At 49.3% G+C, this 24,897-nt stretch overlaps 1 protein-coding gene across 7 annotated transcripts in view; it reads right to left on the bottom strand.

Moving 5' to 3' along the window:
- Window positions 1–11,836: 11,836 nt before the first annotated feature.
- MTMR3 (myotubularin related protein 3) overlaps window positions 11,837–24,897 on the bottom strand; it is a 220,682-nt gene continuing 207,621 nt past the window's right edge. For 5 of the 7 annotated variants that reach the window (XM_044989668.1, XM_044989663.1, XM_044989665.1 and 2 more), the window contains 2 exons: window positions 17,361–17,387; window positions 11,837–14,483 (listed from right to left, as the gene is read on the bottom strand). In XM_044989668.1, coding sequence (XP_044845603.1) covers window positions 14,312–14,483; window positions 17,361–17,387 — 199 coding nt within the window. In that variant the 3' untranslated portion in view covers window positions 11,837–14,311. The remainder of the gene's footprint in view (window positions 14,484–17,360; window positions 17,388–24,897) is intronic. The other 2 variants (XM_044989669.1, XM_044989667.1) reach the window with 1 other exon arrangement.

Below are 24,897 nucleotides of genomic sequence, written 5' to 3'. Positions count from 1 at the left end.
ACAACCCTGGATTTAGCAGGTCAATGCTCAAACCACTGAGCTATCCCTCGCTGCCACTGTCTAGCTAGTTCAAGGAAGCTACTCTACAAAAGCTACTGTGGGATGCAACAAGTCACTTGAATATGAATCTTGCGCCAGGCTCCCAGAATGAGAAAGTTGCTTCCTACTGGTAAAGGAAAATAATCTTTGCCCTCCATAGAGCTCATTCATTTCCCTTTCATATGTGCCTTAATGGTACTGCAGCACACAGGACATAAGCTTTCCAGTTTTAGGTTAAAAATCAATAAAACACCCTCAAGGCAGACATGTTGGTATCGTTACTTTGGAAAGCAAGGGAGAGAGCTGTATTATTTTGTATGAATATATGTACTGCAGTGTATCTGCTTGATATCATTCTATCTGACTACACAGACAAATGAAAGGGGTTGTTATGAATAGCCAACAGAAAATGAAAGAATGGTGGAGATCCAGACATCTGGGGTAAACACCTTCAAGGGAGTTAAGATAATACAGGTTAGATTATTAACTGGGAAGATCTTTTCTGGGCACCAGCAACTTCATACAGTTGTTTTGCCAAGGCCACAGCCTAGATCTCAGGAAGGACCATAAACCTTTAAGAACCTCAGCCTAGAGAGGAAGGGGGATGGGGAGCAGGGAGACACACAGAAAATGCTGCAGGGGCTGTCTGTCTGTCTGTCTGTCCCAGGCCAGAAGTAGGGGTGTCTGGGCTAAGAAAAAAGAATAACTTTAGGTCAGACACAGACATTTAGGTCTTTTGTTATTTTACCCTTTTCTCTGTTTGCTATCTGCCTTTGGCTGAATAGATTTAAATTTTTTATTAAAGTTATGTTTAAAATTAAATATACGCAAGTTAAGAGGGAAGGGTCTGTATATCTGGGCTCAGGCTTGAATTATGAGGGATTACAGGTACTGGTTACAAGGATGAAGAGATACATACACATCACAACCAGCATAGACCCAGATTGGGGTGCGGGAGTTGTTAAAGTGTCAGTGGGTAAGTGGGCTTGGGTACACCACCCATGGAATGTATAAAGAGTCCAAGTCAGTATTGGTGCAGCGAATAAGTACATGGGTGGGGTGCGTCCCTTGGTTCGTCAAGGAAGGAAGTGGGTTATTTCCCTCATCGGTGGTCTCGATTACTCAACCTGGTATTGATGGTGTCCCGTGATGTGTTCCGTATAGAAGTGTCTCGACCACCTGATGGTGTTGGACACCATGAGCTGTCTCATGAGCCGGGCGTAGAGTTGACCAACTCCGCCCGCTCTCAGAACCGGCTCGCGGTGGGGGTCCCACAATCAGGGCATGTATCTGGACCTCATAGCCCTGGGCTCTCAGGGTGTTGGCCAGTGGGGTGTACTTCAACGCCTTCCATGCTCGGGCCTCGTCGAAGGCCAGTGACCTGTTTTGAAGAACCTGTTTTTCAGTCACTTTAATCAACTGTCGTCACAGGCTCCTAGAGGAAAAGGGCTCACACATGGCAAACAAAAGGGACTGTTGTACTACAGTTGGTAGCCAGAGGGGCTGCAGCCCACACCCACTTGTGAGGCAGATCTACACTGCAAGCAGGGGTGTGTGATTGTGGCACACATAGACCAGGCCTGAGCTAGCCATGTCTAGTTAGCTCGGGTACTAATAGCAGTGAAGTCGTGGCAGCACAGGCTGTACAAGCCCATTCAGGATCCTGGGTACTCATGTGCTGAAGTCTGGGCTGCTGTAGCGTCACTGCTACTGCTAGATCCAGGCTAGCTCAGGTATGCCTACATGTGCTGCAATCACACCTCTGACCTCTGTGTAGATCTGCCCATATGGTGCCATGCAGAGAGGGGTGAAAGTACTGAAACCCGTCAGCAGAGAGGTGCACTTGAGAAGGCCTAAAAGGGGGCTAAAGCACAGCTCCCCCTGTACGGGTGCCAGATCCAATATACAATGACTCACATTTAACTTCTAGCATTAGGAGTTGTTTGCAGAGGTGATTAACAGACCACCAAGATCCTGATGCTTGCTAGGAGCCGATCTCTGGGAGTGCAGGGCTTTGCAGGCTATGACAATCCATGTTAACTGGGAGCTTGGGCCATTTTTTATTTGGGGGGGGGGAGGGAGCGGCAGGGGAGGAGAGGGATTTTTAAAACAAAAAAAAAGTTTAGGCCCTACATATACACTGAGTTGCAAAACCCAAGGGACTGTACAACTGTCACTGTGTCACTGAGTACGTAAATGACAAATTTATTAATACCCGAATAGTCACTTGGAGGTGACAGCAGAGTAAATGGTGCTACAAACAAGGAATCCCTAGGCTCCAACAAGTTGTACGGCCGCTAACCCATTCTCAGGTCTGAGATTTGCATGTGTTCAAACACTTAATGTTCTTGAAGCAACTGATCAGATTTCAGATGCTATTTTAATAAAAATTCCACTCCAAATGTACAACCAAATGCATCATCTGTGACCACTGCAAGACAATTAATTTAATATATAACTCTGGGAATTAGGTAAAAAAACCATACTTCTTAAATAGTAAGATAAAACTCTAGCAGCATTTCAAAAAACTGAAAGTCCAGAGGGTGTGCTGACCTTAAAACCCCAAAAGCAACAATCTCTCAGCCCCAGAGCCTGTACCGTGAGCATAAAATGATGGATGGAGATCATTCTTCACCTGTTTGTACACTGTACAGTTAGCCAGACAAATGTTGAGACTCAGGGTTATAACATCAGAGACAATCTAAATCTTGCGCTGGATCCTGAATGTGAACCAAACACACTCCAGAAACTGAATTTCATACAGCGGTGGTTGCAGCAGTTCCTGTACATCATCATCATCATCATGATCCTATTACGCCTCTGGCATTCAGGGCGGCGGCGAAGCTCTTTCACTCCTGTCTGTTTCAGGCAAGTCTTTCAATGGTTCCACAGCTGTGTCCCAGGTTTTTCAGCTCCACTTCCACAGCTCTTCGCCATGTTGTTTTCAGGCGTTCTCGTTTTCACTTGCCTTCAGGTGTCCATTTTATTGCTACTCTGGTGATGGAATCAACGTCCATCCGAAGCACATGACCGATCCGTCTCCAACGCCTCCTGGTAATGATGGTGCTCAGATCCTCTTGGCTGCACAGTGTCAGTAGATCTTGGTTTGAGATTATTCTGGGCCAAAAGATATGGAGGATTTTTCTGAGGCAGTTTGTATGGAATGAAGACAGTTTGGACCTGTCATACTTTCTCATTCCCCAACACTCTGCACTATAAAGTAATGTTGAAAGTATGCTGCTCTGATAAATCTTGATTTTGGTTTTGGTGTTGTATTTTGATGATTTTCAGACTGTATTTAAGTTCCTGAAGGTGTTTCTGGCTTTATTGATTTTGTTCCAGATGTCCTGGCTGATGGTGCTGCCCAAGTATGTGAATGTTTCTACATTAGTGAGAATATAATCCTCTATCCATACTGGTGATGGTGAGGCAATATTAAAGGTCATGATGATATCTGTCTTATTATGGTTGATTTTCAGTCCAATTTGCTGGCTGAATGCAGTGAGTTGAGTTGTTTTTTCTTGTATATGGCGTTGGGTATGTGACAGGAGAGCAACATCATCTGCCAAGTCCAGGTCTTCAAGGGATAAGAAGAGTGTCCATTTAATGCCTCTTGGCATGTCTTCTGTTGTACGCCGCATTACCCAGTCGATGGCAATATTGCAGAGGATTGCAGACATGACACACCCCTGACATACTCCTGTTTTGACTTCAAAACAGCTCACTGTGATCAAGACTGAATGTAAAGTTGAAATAGAAGCTTTTGATGACATTGATGATACAGAAAGGGATTCCATATGCCCGCACAATGTGCCATAGGCTGCTCCTGTGAATGCTATCAAAAGCCTTCTCAAAGTCTATGAAATTTATGTAAAGTTGCCGTTGCCATTCTAAGCACTGTTCTATTATGTTTCGTAGAGTGAAGATCTGGTCTGTGCATCTATGCCCTTGCTGAAAACCAGCTTGCTCTTTTCTGAGAATGCTATCAACTGCCTCTGAGATACGCTGGACTATGATCTTATACAATACTTTGCTTGGCACAGATAAGAGTGTGATACCATGCCAGTTATCACAATCACTGAGAGTTTCTTTCTTTGGTATCTTCACTATAACCCCAATGGTCCACTCATCTGGCACTTCTTCCCTTTCCCAGACTGATGTAAATAGAGGGGTCAGGATAAATGCTGCTAATTTAGGATTTACCTTGAACAATTCTGCATTCAAGTTGTCCTTGCCAGGAGCTGTCCCATTTTAAAGGATTTGATGGTTGAACGATCTCTTCCTTAGATCTGTGTTGATATCAAGATCTTCTTCCGCCTCCTGGATGTTTGCTTCCTCTTTAGTTGGCTCCCTCTTCAGCAATTCTTTGTCCAGTGCATTTCTTGTTCTTTTTTGGTTATTAGTAGGTGTCCTTGTTCGTTCCCGATGAGAGTGTTTGTTGGTGTCTGCTGGTTACCACTGATAAGCCGCGTTATTTTGTAGACGGTTCCTTGTTCACCACGAGCAGCTGCATCCTCTGCTTGTGTTGCCTGATTATCAATATAACGCCGTTTGTCGCTCTCACAAGGCGTCTGACCCCCCCGTGTGCCTTGCTCTACTGCTCGTGGTATCTGTCCTTTAGCTTCTGGGATTTTGTGTCAAACTTTTTTCTTCAGGGCTCATCTAGTTTCTATGGTGTTCCATGTGCTGGGTGTAATCCACCCCTTCCTTTTCTTCTGCCCGTAGCCTAGACAGGCTTCACTGCTCTGTTTACAAATTACTGTTACTTTGTCCCACTTCTTGATCTCATCGGCATTCCCCTCCTCCTCCTCCTCAAGGTCTGCAAGTGCTTGAAACCTGTTCTTTAACTGCAGAACGAAGGCTTCTGTATTTCAAGGGACTTTCGCTTGTCAATATCATAACGTCTATGTCCCTTGTTTGGTGGACCCACACTTCTCAGTTTTAGCTTGATGGAGGCTGTCACAAGGTGGTGATCGCTGCCAACTCCTGCACCCCTTCTCGCTTTCACATCTGTCAGTGAGTGTCGCCATTTGCCATTGATCATGATATGGTCAATCTGGTTCCTATCTCTGTCATTTGGAGAACACCATGTCAGCTTGTGAATTTCACTATGTTGAAATAGGGTCCCGCAATGACGAGGTCATTCCTATTACAGAAATTAACAAGCCATTCTCCGTTTTCATTCACAGTGCCACACCCATGCCTTCCCATTGCTCTGTTCTTTGTGTTGTCCTTACTGACCTCGGCCACCAACTCTCACTTAATTTTAGGGAAAAAAGTAAACATGCACAGATTCACATTCAAATCATTGTAATATATATTTGTAGGGTTTTTTGGCAGACTCAATAACAAAAACAATGCTGCCTCCCCCCATGTAGGGCTTAGTGGGTCCTGAGGCTTGCTGTGAAAAATGATATTTGTATATTTGTTAATATCACAGCACATTTAGTAGCTTCCTGGGAGGCTATGGAAAGTGATAAGTGATATTAACAAACATACAAGTATCACCTTTCACAGATAGCTAATAAGTCTGCTGTGAGAAGTGATACTTGCATGTTTGTTAATATCACTTTTCTCAGCAAGCCCCAGGACCCATTAAGCCCTGGATGGTGGGGGCCGAAGAAGATTAGGCAGCAGGGGCCAGACGCAGTGGTGGGATGGGTGTGGGGCAGGGGGGCCCCAGGGCAATGGGGGGTGAGGGTGGATGCAGAGCTGCAGAGGCAGGAGGAGTCCAGGGCAATGGAGGGGGGAGTGAATGCGAGGCCAGGAAGGCACCAGGGTCCTGGGAGAGGGAGATGGATACAAGGCCATGGGAGGCAGTGGGGGCCAGGGGCAATGGAGGTGGATGATGAGCCCCACTGTTGCGTGGCCAGAGCCAGGGCCTGGGCCACGCCGGGGCAATCAGTAGGACTCGGGCCCTGTCTATCTTTATCTTTTCCAGGACCTTGCTGATCAGTGGGAACAGGGGGAAGGCATAAACAAACTGGCCTGACCAGGATAGGAGGAAGGCATCAGAGATCGCTCCCCATACCAGCCACCCCCACCCCTCCCCCAAGCCATCGATAGGTCTGCCAAGTTGCGAACATGTCCACCTGGGGAGTTCCCCAATCCTGGAAAAGTCTGTGCAACACCTCTGGCTGATGAGACCACTCGTGTTGAGAGCAGAAGTCCCTGCTCAAGTGATCCGCCTATGAGTTCCGGGCACCTGGTAGATGGCAGGCATGTAGGCAAATGTTGTGGGCTAGACAGAAGTCCCACAGCTTGAGGGCTTCCAAGCAGAGGAGTGGGTCCCGCCTTGCCTGTTGACGTAAAACATCGAGGCCGTGTTGTCCCTGAAAAACCTGACCACCCTGCCCCTCCAGGCATGAGTGGAAGGCCATGCATGCCAGCCAGAGTGCCTGAGCTCCTTGACATTTATGTGGAGGGCCAGGTCCTGTGCAGACCACAGACCTTTGGTCTGAACGTCTCTCACATGGGCTCCCCACCCCAGGTCTGATGGGCTGGACATGAGTTCCATCGACGGGGGCCTGCCTCTGAACGGAACCCCACGGAGCATGTTCCCCGGGGAGCAGGGGCGGCTCCAGGCACCAGTGCAGAAAACATGTTCCTGGGGTGGCAAGCCGCGGGGGGCGGAGTGTCGGTTGCCGTGAGGGTGGCAGTCAGGCCGCCTTTGGCAGCGGCATGCCTGCAAGAGGTCCGCCGATCCCACGGCTTCGGCTTCAATTCGGCGGTGGGTACGCCGAAGGCACGAGACCAGCAGATCACCCGCAGAAATGCCGCTGAATCCGCGTGATCAGCGGACTGCCCGAAGGCAAGCTGCCGAAGGCTCCCTGACTGCCGTGCTTGGGGCGGCAAAAAACAGAGCCGCCCCTGCCGGAGAGGACCACAATTGTAAGGAGGAGATCACGGACTCGGGCAAAGTGAGGACCTGAACCCGTCCGGTGGGAGGGAGGCTTTGGCTGATGTGGCGTCCAGGACTGCCCTGATAAACTCTATGCGCTGTACCAGGACTAATGTGGACTTGGTGTCGTTCACCAACAGGCCCAGAGTGGTGCACGTGGACAGGAAGAGCACCACATGATCCCGCACCTGCAACCGGGAGCTGCTCTTGACCAGCTAGTCGTCCAGACAGGGGAAGATCTGGACCCCCCGATGCCTGAGGTAGGCTGCTACCATCGACATACACTTTGTAAATACTCTGGGGGCAGTGGACAGGCCAAACGGGAGGACCGTGAATTGGTAGTGCTCCTGCCCAACCATGAAACGGAGGAAGTGTCTGTGCCCTTTGAATATATGGATGTGGAAATACGCGTCCTGCAGGTCGAGAGATCCAGGAAGGGAATGATGGACTCCAGAGAGACAAGCAGAACTTGAGCTTCACCATGTGCTGGTTCAGGCCTTGCAGGTCCAGGATGGGCCTGAGCCCCCCTTTGGCGGGAGTAGTACCCCCTCGAGTTTGAATTCCATGGGCACCACTTCCACCACTCCTAGACCAAGGAGCCGCCCCACCTCCTGCTCGAGCGGGGCCTTGTGAGAGGGGTCCCCCAGGAGGGACGGGGGAGGAGAGCGGTTGGGTGGGGTAGAGGTAAACTGGAGTGGATAGCCCCAGGAGATGGTGCTGAGGACCCATCAGTCCGAGGTCAGCCGCGATCACTCCAGGAGAAAAGCACACAACCAGTTGGAGAAGGGAAGCTTTATTGCAGGTGGATCCCGGATGTGAACTGGGAAGTCGCCCCCGGGCTTCCCATCAAAACTGCCATTTCCCTGCCTGTTTGCCCTTGGAGGACCCAGGTTAGGGGGCAGACCGGGATTGCCTCTGCAGACTTTTTTATAGTCCCGTGACTTTTTATAAGGGGGTTCGTATTTAGAGTGGGTGGCCTTGGTGGGAGCCTGCTATAGCTTAAATTTAGGTTTAGCCAGAGCCGGAACATAGAGGCCAAGAGTCCGGAGTCTTTCAGGCCATGCAGTTTTATGTCTGTCTATTCCGCAAACAGAACCTTGCCATCAAACAGGAGCTCCTGCAAGGAGTCTGCTCCTCACTGGACAGCCCAGACAGATGGAGCCACAATGCCCTTCTCATGGACACTGCTGAGGCCATGGACCGCACGGCCATGTCCCCCGCATCTGATGCTGTCTGCAGGGTTGCCCTGGCAGCCGCTGCACCCTCCTCAACCAGAGCTTTGAACTCCTTCCTGTCACACTCCTGGAGGGGAGTCCTCGAACTTGGGCCCCACAGATTGAACTCATACCGGCCACCCATATGGCTCGCCACCCATAACTGGAAGCTCAAGGACGAATAATTTTTTCTCCCAAATGAATCCAGCCTCCTTGAGTCTTTATTTTCCAGAGTAGGGGCTGGTTGGCCCTGCCACTCCCTGTGGTTGACTGACTTGGCTTGTATAGGTATTCATGTCCCTTGGCCGGCACAAAATACTTGTGTTCTACTCTCTTAGAAATGGTGGGCAATGAAGCTGGGGTTTGCCACAGGCATCTGAAATTTTTGCCGCCGCTTCGTGGAGTGGAAAGGCCACCCTGCCCGGTGCCGAGGCGGACAGGACATTGAAGAGGGAGTCCGAGGGCTCCTCCACCTCCTCTGCCTGAAGGTTGAGGTTTAATGCCACCCTTTTCAGTAGTTCCTGGTGGGCTTTAGAGTCTTCTTGTAGGACGGAGGGGCCATAATCACCTCATCAGAGGAGGGCGAGGAGGTGGGAGCAGTACTTTGCGTGTCCACCGGCACCGAGGATCCACCACATGGTTGCTCTCTGGGCATGATGCCAAAGAGGTACGTCCCACTGACTCCCTCCTCGGAGGCTGGGAGAGGGAGGCCGACAGCCATTCCAAGGCTCTGGCCACCGAGCGAGCCCCCACTGGGGGCTGTGTTGGGGCCATGGTACCCACTGGTACCACTGTGCTGGCCACAAGGCCCGGTGCCACTGCACTTGCTGTGGCACCGGCGGAGCAGGCTGTTCGGCCAGGCTGGCCTGTCCCATTGATGGACGACTATGAAGGGAGGCCAGGCTGACCTGCGACCTGCAGCTGTCCCTGGACTGGGAGGAGTGGCAGTGCCAAGAGCGGTGCCGACCATAAGACCGTGATCCTGACGTGGAGGAATGGTACTGCTGGTAGCAGCTGCTACGCGGTCAGCTCCAAGGTGCCAGCCTGCTCCATCACGGCAAGGGGCCAGCAATCAATGCCCAGGGTAGCGGGAGCGGTGCCATGGTGGGATCCTGGAGCGAGACAACGAACGCGAACAGCATCAATGTTCGTGTTGCAACTGGCTACAATAGACCATTGGAGACGAGGACCTTTGGCGTCATCTGCCTCGGTCCCATTGGTGTCCACTCCTCGAGGCGGAGCAGTGCCTGGAGTCTCTGTCAGTCAGAACCCAGCCAGACAACTTGGTGGGGGTTAACAGTGACCTGTGTGGACTATGCATGGGACGGTTGCTGAGTGGCAAATGGCATCGGGAACATTCCCTCAACCGTGACCAGTACCAACTTGGGGGCAACTGCGGAGATCCCAGAGGCAGCTTGCCTCTGGACCGCGGGGCCAATATTGGCGGTGCTCCTGGTACCGACATGGACATAACGTCCCGGGCTGCTTGCAGAGCCTCTGGTGTGGAGGGCATCCGGACATCGGGGGAAGCCTGCTCCGAATGGGCAGGGCTACTCCACTTGACCTGAGTTGGAGGCCTAGAGGCCGATGGGGACCGAGGTCTACCCAACATAGGTCTAGCCTCTCCCCCAGTCTTGCTAAGGTGCCATGGTGAAGGCCTCTTCTTAGCTTTCTTGGCGTGCCCAGTGGACAGGGAGCGGTGCCGACTGGTAGATGGCGCTGGGGGGTGTCCCTGTGCACCGACAGTGTGGTACCCAGTGCTGATTCAGAGCAGCGCGCCGGAAGCGGGGTCAATGCCAACTCCATCAGGATGGCCCGGAGCCAAATGTCTCTCTCTCTCTTGGTCCGAGGCTTCAGCGACTTGCAAATCTTACAGTTATCACTGAGATGGGTTTCACCCAAACTGCGTAAACAGTCACTCACTGGCATCGGTTGCCTACATGTGTCGCACGACTTAAAACCCAAGGCACGGGTCATGCCCCGGCCCGGGCGCACTAAACTAATCAACTACTTAACTACAGGTACTGGCCCGGGCGCACTAAACTAATCAACTACTTAACTACAGGTACTGGCCCGGGCGCACTAAACTAATCAACTACTTAACTACAGGTACTACTACACTGAACGAGCAAGAGTTCTGGAGGAGAGCTGTAGCAAAGCTGGAGCAGGGCAGGTCCGAAGCACCTTCACTGGCGGCAAGAAGGAACTGAGGGTGGGGGGAGCACGCAGCACCCCTTATACTGTGCCATGGAAGCGCCACTCTAGGTGTTGCTAGGGGCGCTCCCCTACCGGTACTGCTAGGGGAAAAACTTCCAGCACTGGTGCACATGGTGAGCACGCACACCTATTGTGGACTACACATGAGCAATCATTCAAAGAAGCGCTGCCCAGCACCTGCCCCATAACCCTGCCCCACTCCCCAACACCCAAACTCTGCTGCTGCTGGGGTGGGGGGAGGGGAGAAATGGTGGCCTGCAATTTCCCCAGCAGTGACCGGTGTGACTGGAGCAGGGGTTGCCTGAGCTGCCCCTGAGCCAGGTGCACTGGCCACTGCAGAAGTCATGGAGGTCACAGAATCTATTAGTTCTGTGACAAACTCGCACCCATAATAGTGCACAATATTATATGGGCTTTTTTATTTTGTTCTTGAAGCTGTGAGATACAGCCAATGGTTTTGATCACTGCTCTGTCCTGAATCTGCAGTATTATTTAATTTTCCAAGAAAAGGCAGTGAGAAAAGCTTATAAAACAACTGTGCACCAAACCTGTGTGACTAGAATAAGGCTGTCCCTAAATAACCAAGAGAAGCTCAGAAAATACTTCAGTCTCCCAGAGAGTTCAATAAAATAATCCCTTCTCTGACTTAAAATATGGAAGACAAAAATAACAACAAAAGGAATATACGTTTGTGTGATGGAAAGTGACCAGGTATATACGTAAGCCTAGGGTGCTGAAATGAACTAGCTGCCCTAATGGAGGAACATTACTCAGGCCCCTAAGTAGGTTAGATTTGCAGAACTAGCATATGTGTTCTCCACCTTTGGGAGAGATTAAGAGAGTTTTCAGCGTTGAACTTGAGTCCATTTGGTTTGTTCCCAAAGAGCCACAGCTGCACCATCAACATTGAGAATAAGGAGAAAGGTTGAAAGTAAGAACTGAGCTTTAACTTCCCCACCAACATTGTCAAATGATAAATGTTAAACCATGGCTGCTGCAGAGGGTAGAAATGCACAGATCTCCTGTTTCCAAACCCCACTGAAACCAGATGTGAAGACTGTGGTGACCTAGTCCATTCTCCACTGATGTGGTTGTGGATATAAAATCATTGGCTCAAACTCTGAAATCTGATGGTCCATTCAGGGTAAGAGAAATCTGAGGTACAAAGATAGTTTTAACTCTCTTAACAAGTACTCCTGCCCAAGGGAAAACTGTATTGATTGTTATGGAGCAATACCTGATGCTCCATATGTTTTCATATCTGAAAAACTAAGTTTAATGTTTTTCTTCTAAATTTAAGAGCACCAATGTGCTCATTGCAAAGACTCTCAGTGGAAAAGAAAGCAAGAGGAAGCTTATGACAATCTCCTTTATGGAAGGTTTCTTGGTGTTTCTGCTGAACCTCAAATATTTCACCTACGAAGGACAGCAAGAAAAATAAATTAGGAAGTGTATTAGCAAATGCTCCCATGCAAAACTCTAAACTTTATTCACCTTTATTTATATATTTAACAATTCTAAAGTATTTACTTCTTGCTTTGACAAAAATGAAAAATATAGGAGCACTTTACTCCTCCTTAGGAGAGAAGGGTTATATATACAGCTATGGAGAGAGATCGGTTCCCCCTTTACATACAAAGAAAAATAATATTAATAAAAAAGTGCTTCATTGATCATAAAAGACTAAGAGCTGCAAGCATTTATTCACACTATATATCACATACCCAAAAAACCCGTATCATAACCTCTTGGCACCTGTCATTAGGAACTGCAGAATCTGATTTATTCCTGACTCTGCACCACAGAACCACACAATGTTAGTGTGTAGAATTACACCATGTCCACTAAGGTCAAGCTTCTAATCACTAGCCTCAAAGGAAAAGCCAGAGAGATAGGAGCTGTATATTACCCTGGTTTCTGTTCCAACCTTCTCAGCTGTACCAGGAACTGTAACAACTGTAGCAGTTCTAGTCAGGATTTTTACTGCATTTTCCCAGGAATAATTCATTTTTGATAAAACTCGAATTGGAGACCCTAGATTTTTCTTTGCTTTTCCCTTGCTGATGATTTCCAAGTGTTTCAAAACATGTACCAGGGAGGAGCCCAAAGAACACTGTCACCAGACATCCTGCCCTCTAAGCACATGGGCTCCTAGGCTAAACCAGCATCTTGGAACATTCATTTTCATCTTGTAAATCTTCAGCTTACACTACAGCAGTGTATGCACCTTTCACAAGCAGTGTGAAAAGTTCAGACATCAAAAATAAAATACTTTGACATGTCTTTCCCCTAAGGTTCTACCAGCTATTCGGAGATGCTTCTCTTTATGAAATTCACTCTAGGAGGTGTCATTCTGATGTTCTACTGAAAGCAAGTACCCCTCTAGCCCAAGACCCCTTATAAATCCTTGCACTTTTGTACTCAGAAACGTTTACACATTCCAAGGGAATTTGTTCTACTTGAGCATGTCAGAAGTAGAAGCTGTCACAGCTTAGCCTAGACAATATATTATACATTATAATGTACTTTTCTTCCTTCTCCAAACTGCATTAAGCATACTGTATCAAAAGGAAAAGGGTGTGTGAGTGTACCAAATGTTCTCATTAAGAAATAGATATTCAAAAGACTCACAATTTAATGAGGTGGTTTTAAAAGTTGCTTTCAAATTAGGGAGGAAAATTCATGATTTGTTTTGGTTCTTGATTAGATGCTTGATCAGGATTATCATGTCTAGAGTATACAGATCACAGAATGAAAAGGAGCAAATGTTCCACAGACATGACAAGCATCAATGTACTTATTTTCACTGACTGGCAGCCTCAGGCCCGTGAAATTTTACTCAGCAAGATATCACAGCCATTCTATAGTTGCTTTGAGATCTCTCATTAAAGTGAGTCTGGTCATCAGTATGACATTCAGTCTATGTTTGAATGCACCACAGTGAGTGCCCGATCAATGAACCAGCTCTGCATTTTGGATAAACTATTCAAAAAAAAAAATGTGACAAGGGTAGTAGTTTAAAGGTCTCCTAATTTCCCTGACACCGTTTTCTTTATGATGAGTTACATGTACAGAACCTTACATAGAAGCACCAGTGAAAAACCAGTCCTGAACAGGAAGCCATTCAATGCCCTTCCCTTTCACTTCTCTTAAACAAGCACACACTTTCGTTAACCAAAGATGTCCAGGTGTTTCCACTCAAAGCCACAGCCGACTTAGCTAATGGCAATAAAAGATGTGGATTACATATGTAAATACAGAGCTGCTGAGTATGGTAATCTGTGATAGATTCCCCTTTCACGCAGTGAGGCTAACTAAACCCACTCTAAGAACAGAGGGAGAGTCCTCTCTTGGGAAAGAGATTCTCATTTTTTCTAGCAGCAACAGTTTCCCAAACAGCAGTTTCTTGTTTGGAAGTAACAGGAGTGACTGAAAGCACTAGCACTGACACTACAGGTATTCACACTCCACACGCTGTCTCTGGACTGATTCCCCTCCTCTCCTTTCCTCCATAAAATTGAGAAGTCTCTGCAGCACAGTTCAATGGTGGTGCAGCTAGAAGCATGAGAGAGACCTGATCCTGGGCCCAGCCCCTTTCCCACTTCCCCAGTCTTCCAGAAAAACAAAAAAAAACCCCATACATACATTTTATATATATATATATATATATATATATATATATATATATATATACACACACACACACACACACACACCCCGCACCCCAACAGGATAAAAAGGAAAGGGAGGGAATAGCTGGAAAAGAAGAATTCCACAATCCAGTGGTACGTCCTAGAGTTCTGTCCCTCTGAGCAGTGATCCATGCCCAAACTCCAAAGTGCACGGCTTCTTCAGTCCTACCAGCCTCTGTCCACCAAGCATGTCTGTTTAGGAGAAGAGTCAGCATGGTCTTTTTCACCCTTCCTTCTAGGCTGGAGCTTCAATTTGAAGAGGCAGCAATGGGTTTATCCAGTTCAAGGTCAAGGCTGGAACTACTGGGATGCAAGCTGCTGTAGCAAGATTTGCAGACTCTGCTGGGTTCAAAGAGCTGTTGACTGGGAACTGGCACCTTCTGATTACAGCAACTGGAGCAAAACACATTCCCACAATTCCTTGGATCAAGAACAGAAAGAGAGGAGAGAAATGGAAGAAAAAACAATTAGAAGCCATTTGATTTAGCGAGACAAGTTTTAATATCACAGTATGCCTTTGCAGGTGAACTAGGTGCTAGTGAAAGGGGCCAGACTGCAGTTATTCTCTAGACAACAGAGCAGAGGCAGAGACAAGGCAAGCTTCTCCTTCCAACCACACCTCTGTGTTTCACCCCTGATGGGACCACCTCTAAAGCAGATAAGAGTTTGAGTCTCCCATTTGTGATTCAATCACTGGCCTCTACTAAGATTTAGGTGCTTTTGAAATTTTACCCCAAGTGACGTAGGCAGCTCTGTCCCATTTTCAGTGGGACTCAGGCGGCTCAGGCAACTGTAGTTGCACTGGAGAGTTTACAGTGGCAGAACTGAGCACCGCTGTAAGCTCCCTAATGTAACCCACCAATAGCGCTGTCTACACCGGTGCTTAGGTCAGTGTAACTTGCATCGCCTGGGGGGTGGGGCTTTTCCACACCCCTGGGCGATATAAAGCTACACCGCAGTAAGTGCTAGTGTAGATATAGCCTAAGTTACGTGACTTTGAAAATGTTACCTTCCTGTTCAATTGTGGGGTGCACTAGGAACTGGACTGAGACCCCCAACTCAGTGGAAGTAGGCCAAAGAGCTGTTGGATGGTGAAGCTTCTGTTTACTACCAATCTTGTCCATATTTGAAACAGTGACCTAAAGGTGAAAGGCTCCATGTCCCCATAATCCTCTAAACACTACGGGATTCCTTTTTGGTAAGTGAGAATACAAAGGGGTAACTAAGCCTTTTTTCTTGTTTCTTACATGTATATGCTTTGGAAGATTTAAATATAGGCCAGATAAAATACGATAAAACTTTAACAAATGTAGTCTACCCACTATCTCCAAGATCCAATAAAGGTCTGTGCTGTGATGGTTGTAGTTCAGTGTCATCATACTTCTGCACACAGAAAATGTGAAAATCAACCAGAACCATGCAAAGCCATGGGATAAGCAGCCATGTATTCCATGCTTAGAAAGTGACAACAACAATGCAGCAGAACAAGCAGGTCTTACACACATTCCTGTCAGGTGTCAGTCAGCGGAGGCATGCTGGCTCATGCACCTCAGGGGAGTCATGGATAAATTTGGAATCTTGAAAATGATTAAATTCTTCATCCCCACCCTCACCCGCCCAAATCCTGGCTCTGATCATTCTAAGCTGATGAGCACTATAATTCACACCCCTGCCCTCCAAAACTAGGCAGGCATTACTAAGGCGTTAGCACTGTACTTCAGGGAGCTGAAGTTTTCAAATTTTACACAGAAGCTTCCAGAGTTTATCTGCTTGGCTTATGTTTTTCTCATCAACTCTTTGGTGTTAGGATTTTGTGCCAGAAGAGGCTTATAGGGGGAGATCTTGATTTCCTGCTGCCTAGAGACTGATGGGCAGAAAAGTCTGAATGTGTCTAGCAGCCTTGATTAATCTTTCGATGCCAGGAGACAAGATTTCCTGATGCTAGTAACTGATGGAGTGACAGACAGCAAAGGGAAATCCCATTTCTCACCTCATTGGGCTAATTTTCCCAGCTCTGCACAGCAGCTTCTGGTTATAAAGCTCTAACCTTAGCACTAGGAAACTCACTTTGGCTAGACTCGTACAGTGGTTTTTGAAGTCTTCGTAAGGACTCCATTAGAAACTGCTATTAGAAAAAACCGCAGGAGTGAAAACAGTTTAATGCAATGCAATACCGAGAAGCTCGGCAGGAAAGCAGTTCAGATATTCTAGAGCTCTGTTTCAGAAAGGACGATTATCCAGCAGAAATTTACTGTTGACAGACTAGAACAAAATGGTTTTCTGGAGAAAAGCAGCTAAACATTTTTTTAAATCTGTTTAGATCAACAGCGTGTCTCACACACCTGATCTGTTTTCTCTTAGGGTTCTCCCCCTAACTCCTGAAAGGCCAGTAGAACCTGTCACACTCTGTGCCTTGTACTCTGCTAGAGGTTCATTCAAGCTCATCCATCTTGCCTCTTTAACAGATAACAGAGGCTCAATGGAAAATGTCATATTCCTCCTCTGAGAGATGACCTGACTTTTGCTTTCCCAACATCCTGCTATCGCTCCTACCTTCTCTCGCCAAGCAATAAACATCTACCCTTACCCTTTCTCCACCAGGCTCCACTTACTTGCTTCCCCCAAGGTATTGTTTTATTACTGATAAAATGGCACAGCCACACCAGAACTCTCCTATATCTTTCACACTTCACAAAATACTCAGACCTAAAGGAAAAGGGTTCAAAATAAACTGGTAACAACTCCATTTGTAGGTTGCTCCCTGCAATTAGAAGTGAAGCATTCACAGATTCCAAGGCCAGAGGGAACTATCATGATCATCTAGTCTGATCCTCTCAATAACCCCTTGTAGAACTTCCCCAAAATAATGCCTAGAGCAGATCCAATATTGGTTTAAACATCCAATCTTGATTTGAAAATCGTCAATGGAGAATCCATCACGACCCTTGGTAAGTTGTTCCAAGGGATGATTACTCACACTGTTAAAAATGTATGCCTTATATTCAGTCTGAATTTGTTTCTTGTTTCTCAAACAAATGACTCACTGAAGTGGGGGTTAGTTTGAACTGTGATGTGGATTACATAACAAAAAGCTGAGTCCTAAATGCCTTTCTGTGGAAAGAGCTGCTTAATCAGAGTCATATGAAACTAAACACCTGACAGCTGTACTATCCACCCAGGATTCATTTCTGAACAAGTGAAGAACAAAGATGAGGGGAGGGAGAAATAAAGTTAGTTTGGAGAAGTTATCAAAGAAATGCAGCTAGACAACAGACAGAGGCTGTTGCAAATGCTCACCAGGTTTGATCAACACGTTCAATGTCCCTGCAGGGAGGGGAGAAAGAGCTCAGAGGGGAAACTAGTAAAAAGACACAAATGGTGCCAACAAGGGACACTGAAGTTTCTTTAACTTGCTCAAGAGTATAAAATAGGTGGTTTTCAACCTCATTATCGCCCGCACAGGGACAGGGTGAGCAGGTCCACCATAGAATCATAGAATCTCAGGGTTGGAAGGGACCTCAGGAGGTCATCTAGTCCAACCCCTCTGCAGCGGAATTAATGAAACATTCAGATATGAAAACTTTTGATCTTCTTGTTGTAGGTCACTTATTTCTTACTAGTCCCTTGAAAGCCATCTCAACCAATATGGATGGCCTGTTCCAACCAGGTTGGAAACACTAAGAATGGCATGCAATGCAGGAACTAAATGGCAATTTGCAATAAAACCTGAATCCCCGAAGTGATGATAATTCCCAGGGTCCTTAGGCAGGTCCAGTGTGTACACACCGAACAGGAGCCCTCTAGAGCCTAGGCCTGGAAAGTTGTAGACTAAATGGCAACGCGATTCCAGGGAGACAGAGGAAGCAAGGTGTCAGCGCTAAATGGGAAACGCTTTGCAATGGACAACTAAAATAAGCAAACCCACTAGAGAAAGGACAGAGGAAAACAGCAGAGCTCAATTCTCACCAAATATGTCAGATGTACGTAATTTTAATATCTAGCATTTATACTTTTCATCTGAAGCTGTAAATCTCATATATACAGATGAAGAATCTTGGGAAAATCAAAACTACTCAACTTATTCTGGTCATTCTTTACTGGGTTTGTTTATCTTCTCAAAAGGACAAAATGGAACAAAATATAAAAATGGACACAAAGCACAGCAGAAGCTTTAACTCATTGCTGCTTCAAAGGGCAATACAGCATCAAAACTAGATGCTCACCATCTGTTTAAGTGCTACCTTCTCTGATCATCTTGTCTGCTCAGATATCCAACAATGGGATTCAGTAATACAGGGATACACCTTCATTCCCTGGAGCATGAAAATATGATTTATAAAGAGGGGGTTACTTACCTGTAACTGGAGGTTCTTCAAGGTATGTGGTCCCTAACTGTATTCCACTGAGGGTTATGCGCATGCACCATGCGCCCAGAGCTGGAGCTTTTCAAAGTAGTATTACTCGTTGGTCTGCTCATGCGCCCTTGTGCCACCCTCGAGTTTCACCTGAGGTGATAAAGGGTAGGGCAGACCGACCGCGTCTCCAGTTCCTTCTCCACTGTAGACATACCAGATCCCCAACAGAGGAGGAGGAGGGTGGGATTGGAATACAGATAGGGATCACACATCTCAAAGAACCTCCCGTTACAGGTAAGTAACCTCCCCTTCTTCTTTGAGTGACAGTTCCTATTGCATTCCACTGAGGGTGATTAACGAGCAGTACCTATATAGGAGGCGGGAGCGAGGAAGATGACGGAACCGTGGAATGGAGGACCACTGCACCAAATGGCACTGGTGAGGCCACATCTGGAGTATTATGTCCAGTTTTGGGCCCCCCACTACAGAAAAGATGTGGAAAAATTGGAGAGAGTCCAGTGAAAAGCAACAAAAAGGATTAGGGGTCTGGGGCACATGACTTACGAGGAGAGGGTGAGGGAACTGGGCTTATTTAGTCTGCAGAAGAGTGAGGAGGGATTTGATAGCAGCCTTCAACTACCTGAAGCGGGGTTCCAAAGAGGATGGAGCTCGGCTGTTCTCAGTGGTGGCAGATGACAGAACAAGGAGCAATGGTCTCAAGTTGCAGTGGGGGAAGTCTAGGTTGGATATTAGGAAAAACTATTTCACTAGGAGGGTGGTGAAGCACTGGAATGGGTTACCTAGGAAGGTCGTGGAAGCTCCATCCTTACAGGTTTTTAAGGCCCGGCTTGACAAAGGCCTGGCTGGGATGATTTAGTTGGTGTTGGCCCTGCTTTGAGCAGGGAGTTGGACTAGATGACCTCCTGAAGTCCCTTCCAACCCTGATATTCTGTGATTCTGTGAAATGCTGAATGAGCCGTCCATCGTGGAATCATATACTGGAGTATAGTGAGAGGAAAAGGTGTACACCAAACTCTACGTGGCTGCCTTATCTATGTGTGCAAGGGGCACAGCATGGAGTGTGGCTGTAGTTGATGCTTGCAGTCTCATGGAATGGACGCATATCCCTCAGGTGGAGATCATCCCAACAATTGGTAGCAGTATATAATACATCCTGAGACCTACTTGGAGATTCTCTGAGTGGACATGGCCTGCCCCTTAATTCTCTCCACTATGGAAACAAATAGCCTGGGCAACTTTTGAAATGGCTTCATCCTTTGTATGGAAAAGGCCAGGGTCCTATCTACTTTGAGGGAATGGAGTTGCCATTCCTCAGGAGAGCAGTTTGGTTTGGGAGAAAGGTAGGTAAATAGATGGGTTGGTTGAGGTGGAATTGGGAAACCACTTTTGGAAGAAATCTGGGCTGTAGTTTCACTGAAACCTTGTATTTATGGAATGTGGTGAAAGGAGGGCTTTCCCATCATGGCCCACAGTTCGTCAACCCCCCTCGCTAAGGTAATGGCAATGAGGAAAGCAACCTTCATGGAGAAGAGAGAAAGGGGACAGGAGGCCAGAGGTTCAAAGGGAGAGTTCATTAAGGAGATAAGGACTAGTTTGAGGTCCCACTGAGGGGTGATAGGCTGAATGGGCAGGTATTTACGTATAAGGCCCTTCCAGAATCTGGCCATCAAGGGATGGGTAAAAATTTAATGCCCCTCCACTACAGGGTGGAAAACGCTAATGGCCACTGTATGCACCCTGATGGAATTGAGAGCGAGCCCCGAGGTCTTCAGACAGAGGAAATAGTCTAAGAGCAGTGGGATGCCCACAGCTTCGGAGGCAAGGCTTTGTTGTTGTACCCAGGACGTGAAACACGCTCATTTAACCTGATAGGAGCATCTAATAAAGTCCTTCCGGCTACTGGAGAGGATGTCTTGTACTGGTAACAAGCACTCTTGTCCTAACGGACGTGTCCATCCAAAAACCAAGTTGTCAGGTGAAGCATCCATGGATCAGAGTGCCTGAGTCTGCTATTGTGTTGTGTTAGCAGTTCCAGAAATGTCTGGAGCAGGAGTGGAGGATGTTTTTACATGCAGAGAAGACGGCAGGGCCAGAACAGAGCAATCAGAAAAGACGGTTACTCACCGTAGTAACTGGTGTTCTTCGAGATGTGTTGCTCCTATCCATTCCATGTAGGTGTGCGCGCCGCGCGTGCACGGCTCTTCGGAACATTTTTACCCTAGCAACTCCGGCGGGCCGGCTGGGCACCCCCTGGAGTGGTGCCGCCATGGCGCTGAATATATACCCCAGCCGGCCCGTCCGCTCCTCAGTTCCTTCTTGCCGGCTACTCCGACAGTGGGGAAGGAGGGCAGGTCTGGAATGGATAGGAGCAACACATCTCGAAGAACAACAGTTACTACGGTGAGTAACCGTCTTTTCTTCTTCGAGTGATTGCTCCTATGCATTCCATGTAGGTGATTCCCAAGCCTTACCTAGGCAGTGAGGTCGGAGTGAGACGTGGCCGAGTGTAAGACTGCGGAGCCGAAGGCTGCATCGTCTCTGGATTGCTGCACCAACGCGTAGTGGGAAGCGAAGGTGTGAACAGAAGACCAGGTGGCCGCTCTACAGATGTCCTGGATGGGGACATGGGCTAGGAAGGCGGCCGACGAGGCGTGCGCTCTCGTCGAGTGAGCGGTCAGGCAACATGGTGGCACGCGAGCAAGCTCGTAGCATGTCCGGATACATGCCGTCACCCAGGAGGAAATCCGCTGCGAGGAGACCGGCTCACCTTTCATGCGATCGGCAACCGCTACAAACAGCTGGGTCGAACGCCGGAAGGGCTTTGTCCGCTCGATATAAAAAGCGAGGGCCCTGCGGACGTCCAGGGTGTGAAGCTGTTGCTCACGAGGTGAGGCGTGCGGCTTCGGGAAGAAGACTGGAAGGAAGATCTCCTGATTGAGGTGAAAGGCCGACACCACCTTAGGGAGGAAGGCCGGGTGTGGTCGAAGCTGCACCTTGTCTCCGTGGAAGACGGTGTATGCTGGACTAACCGTTAGGGCACGGAGCTCAGAGACTCGTCTTGCCGATGTAATTGCGACGAGGAAGGCTGTCTTCCAGGAGAGATAGAGTAGAGAGCACGTGGCCAGGGGCTCGAAGGGCGGTCCCATAAGCTTGGCCAGAACGAGATTTAAATCCCAGGTCGGGGTAGGACGCCGCACCGGCGGGTACAAGCGGTCCAGGCCTTTGAGGAAGCGGGAAACCATCTGGTTGGAGAAGATGGACCGACCTCCCATGGATGGACGAAAGGCGGACACGGCTGCCAGGTGCACCTTCAAGGAGGAGACCGCGAGTCCTTGTTCTTTAAGGTACCAGAGGTAGTCCAGGATTGTAGGGATAGGGACTAGGAAGGGATTAAGGCCGCGCTGATCGCACCAGAGCGCGAAACGCTTCCATTTCGCGAGGTAGGTGGAGCGAGTGGAAGGCTTCCTGCTTTCAAGTAGGACTTGCTGTACTGCCGCCGAACAGTCCCTCTCTGCGTGGGTCAACCACGCAGGTACCAAGCTGTAAGATGGAGGGACTGTAGGTTCGGGTGGCAGAGTCTGCCGAAGTCCTGTGTGATGAGGTCCGGCCATAACGGAAGGGGAATGGGATCCCGAACGGAGAGCTCGAGCAGCAGGGTGTACCAGTGCTGCCTCGGCCAGGCCGGAGCGATGAGTATTACGTGGGCCCTGTCCCTCCGAAGCTTCAGTAGCACCCGGTGTATGAGCGGGAACAGAGGGAAGGCGTAGAGGAGGTGATCTGTCCAGGAGCAGAGAAATGCGTCCGACAGGGAGCCTGGGGAGCGACCCTGGTACGAACAAAACAGATGGCACTTCCTGTTCTCCTTGGAGGCAAACAGGTCTATCTGGGGAAACCCCCACCTCCGGAAAATTGTGTGCACCACATCCGGACGAAGAGACCACTCGTGGGAGAGGAACGATCTGCTGAGATGGTCGGCCAGCGTGTTCTGCACTCCTGGAAGAAAGGATGCTTCCAGGCGAATCGAGTGGGCCACGCAGAAGTCCTACAGGAGCATGGCTTCCTTGCAGAGCAGGGAGGAGCGGGCTCCACCCTGCTTGTTCACGTAGAACATAGCCGTCGTGTTGTCCGTGAACACCGCCACGCAGCGGTCTTGCAGACGGGCGCGGAAGGCGAGACACGCCAAGCGGATCGCTCGCAGCTCCCGGACGTTGATGTGGAGGGAGAGCTCTTGGGGCGACCAGAGACCCTGTGTGTGAAGGTCGCCCAAGTGAGCCCCCCATCCTAACGCCGAGGCATCCGTGGTCAGGGTGACGGATGGGCGAGGAGGGCGGAACGGGACTCCTGCACACATGACCTCTGGGTCCAGCCACCAGCTGAGCGAATCGAGGGTAGGCTTCGTGACCGTGACCACCATGTCTATGGCGGGCGGTACACCGACGCCAGCCAAGATTGAAATGGGCGAAGGCGCAGCCTGGCGTGCATTGTCACGAATGTGCAGGACGCCATGTGGCCCAGGAGGCGTAGGCAGGACCGCACCGTCGTCGTGGGAAAGGTGTGTAGGTCCCGGATGATGGAGACCATTGTCTGGTGCCGAGATCGAGGGAGGCAGGCCCTGGCTAAACTGGAGTCGAGGACCGCTCCGATGAACTCCACTCGTTGCGATGGAGTTAAAGTGGACTTATCGGCATTGATGAGAAGGCCCAGGAACCGAAATAGGGATAGTATTTCTGTCATCTGGTCCACTACCAGCTGTCGGGATGTCCCGCGAACCAGCCAGTTGTCGAGATACGGGTAGATGTGTATGCGACGACGGCGGAGGGCTGCGGCAACCACTGCCATGCACTTGGTAAAGACTCTTGGCGCGGTGGACAGGCCGAAGGGTAGCACCGCAAACTGGTAGTGCGCGCTGTTGACCACGAAGCGCAGGTAGCGTCAACGGGGAGGGTAAATCGCGACATGGAAGTACGCGTCCTTCATATCGAGGGCGGCAAACCAGTCTCCCGGATCCAGGGAGGGAATGATGGTCCCCAGGGTGACCATGCGAAACTTGAGCTTGAGCAGGTACCTGTTGAGCTCTCGGAGGTCTAGTATGGGTCGGAGACCTCCTTTCGCCTTGGGGATGAGAAAATATCGGGAATAAAATCCCCTGCCCCGCATGTCGTGCGGCACCTCCTCTATGGCACCCAAGCTCAACAGAGTCTCGACCTCTTGTAGGAGGAATTGCTCGTGAGAGGGGTCCCTGAAGAGGGACGGGGAAGGTGGGTGGGAAGGATGGGGCGAAACAAACTGAAGGCGGTAACCATACTGGACAGTACGAAGGACCCAGTTGTCCGATGTTATTTGGGACCACGCCGGAAGGAAGCGGGAAAGGCGGTTGTAAAATAATGGGGTAGGATCCGGGAAAGAGACTGATGGGCCGTCCTCGGGCGTCCCATCAAAAGGCCTGTTTGGGCCCTTGAGGGGCCTTGGAAGGGGCCTGGGCCTGGTTGCGCCTGTTGCCCGATGGTCTACGGCGGTTCAAGTTAGCACGCCAACTATTATACGGCCTTGACCTGGCCTGGGTAAAGGGCTGGTAGGGCTGCTGCCGGAATGACCTCCTCTGGGTAGCCAGTGTGTGCATACCCAAGGTGCGAATGGCAATTCGACCATCTTTGAGGGTCTGAATTCTGGAGTCCGTTTCTCCGAGAAGAGACCCTGAGTGTCGAACGGGAGGTCTTGAAGGGTGTACTGCACCTCAGGCGGCAAGGTGGAGGACTGCAGCCAGGAGATATGCCTCAGGAGCCAGGGTTCTGGCTCCTGAGTCCGCCGAGTCCAGAGCAGCCTGGATGGAGGACCGGGAGGCTTTTCTGCCTTCTTCCAAGAGGGCCGAGAACTCTTGACATGAGGCTGTTGGGATCAGCTCCGAAAATTTCGCCAGGGACACCAAGATGTCAAAGGTGTAACGAGCGAGAAGAGCCATCTGGTTGGCAATCCAGAGCTGGAGGCCACCCGCCGAATAGACCTTCCAGCCCAACAGGTCCATGCGCCGTGTGTCTTTGGATTTTGGCGCCAGAGCGGGCTGCCCATGCCTCTCCCGGTCATTTATGGACTGCACCACGAGGGAGTCCGGAGTCGGGTGCGTATAGAGGTACTCGTATCCGGTGGGTGGGACCGAGTACTTGCGCTCCATGCCACGCGCGGTGGGAGGGACGGACGCCGGTGATTGCCAGATGGTAGTGGCATTCCGCTGTATGGTGCGGATGAAGGGCAGGGCCACCTGCAGCGGGGCCTCAGCTCCAATGACGTTGGTCACCGGGTCGTCATCCTCAGCGACCTCTGCCATGGGGAGGTCGATAGCCTTGGCCACCCGGCGAAGAAGGTCTTGGTGGACCCGCAAGTCAATAGGAGGGGGGTCTGCCGTAGAAGCCCCCGCCACCGCTTCATCCGGCGAGGATGATGAGAACAGACCTTGGACCACC

This window comes from Mauremys mutica, chromosome 16 (assembly GCF_020497125.1).
Source record: "Mauremys mutica isolate MM-2020 ecotype Southern chromosome 16, ASM2049712v1, whole genome shotgun sequence".
In the NCBI taxonomy this organism is placed as follows: Eukaryota; Metazoa; Chordata; order Testudines; family Geoemydidae; genus Mauremys; species Mauremys mutica.
The sequence above is the reverse complement of the archived record's forward strand: the minus strand, read 5'-3'. Positions and strand labels throughout refer to the sequence as shown.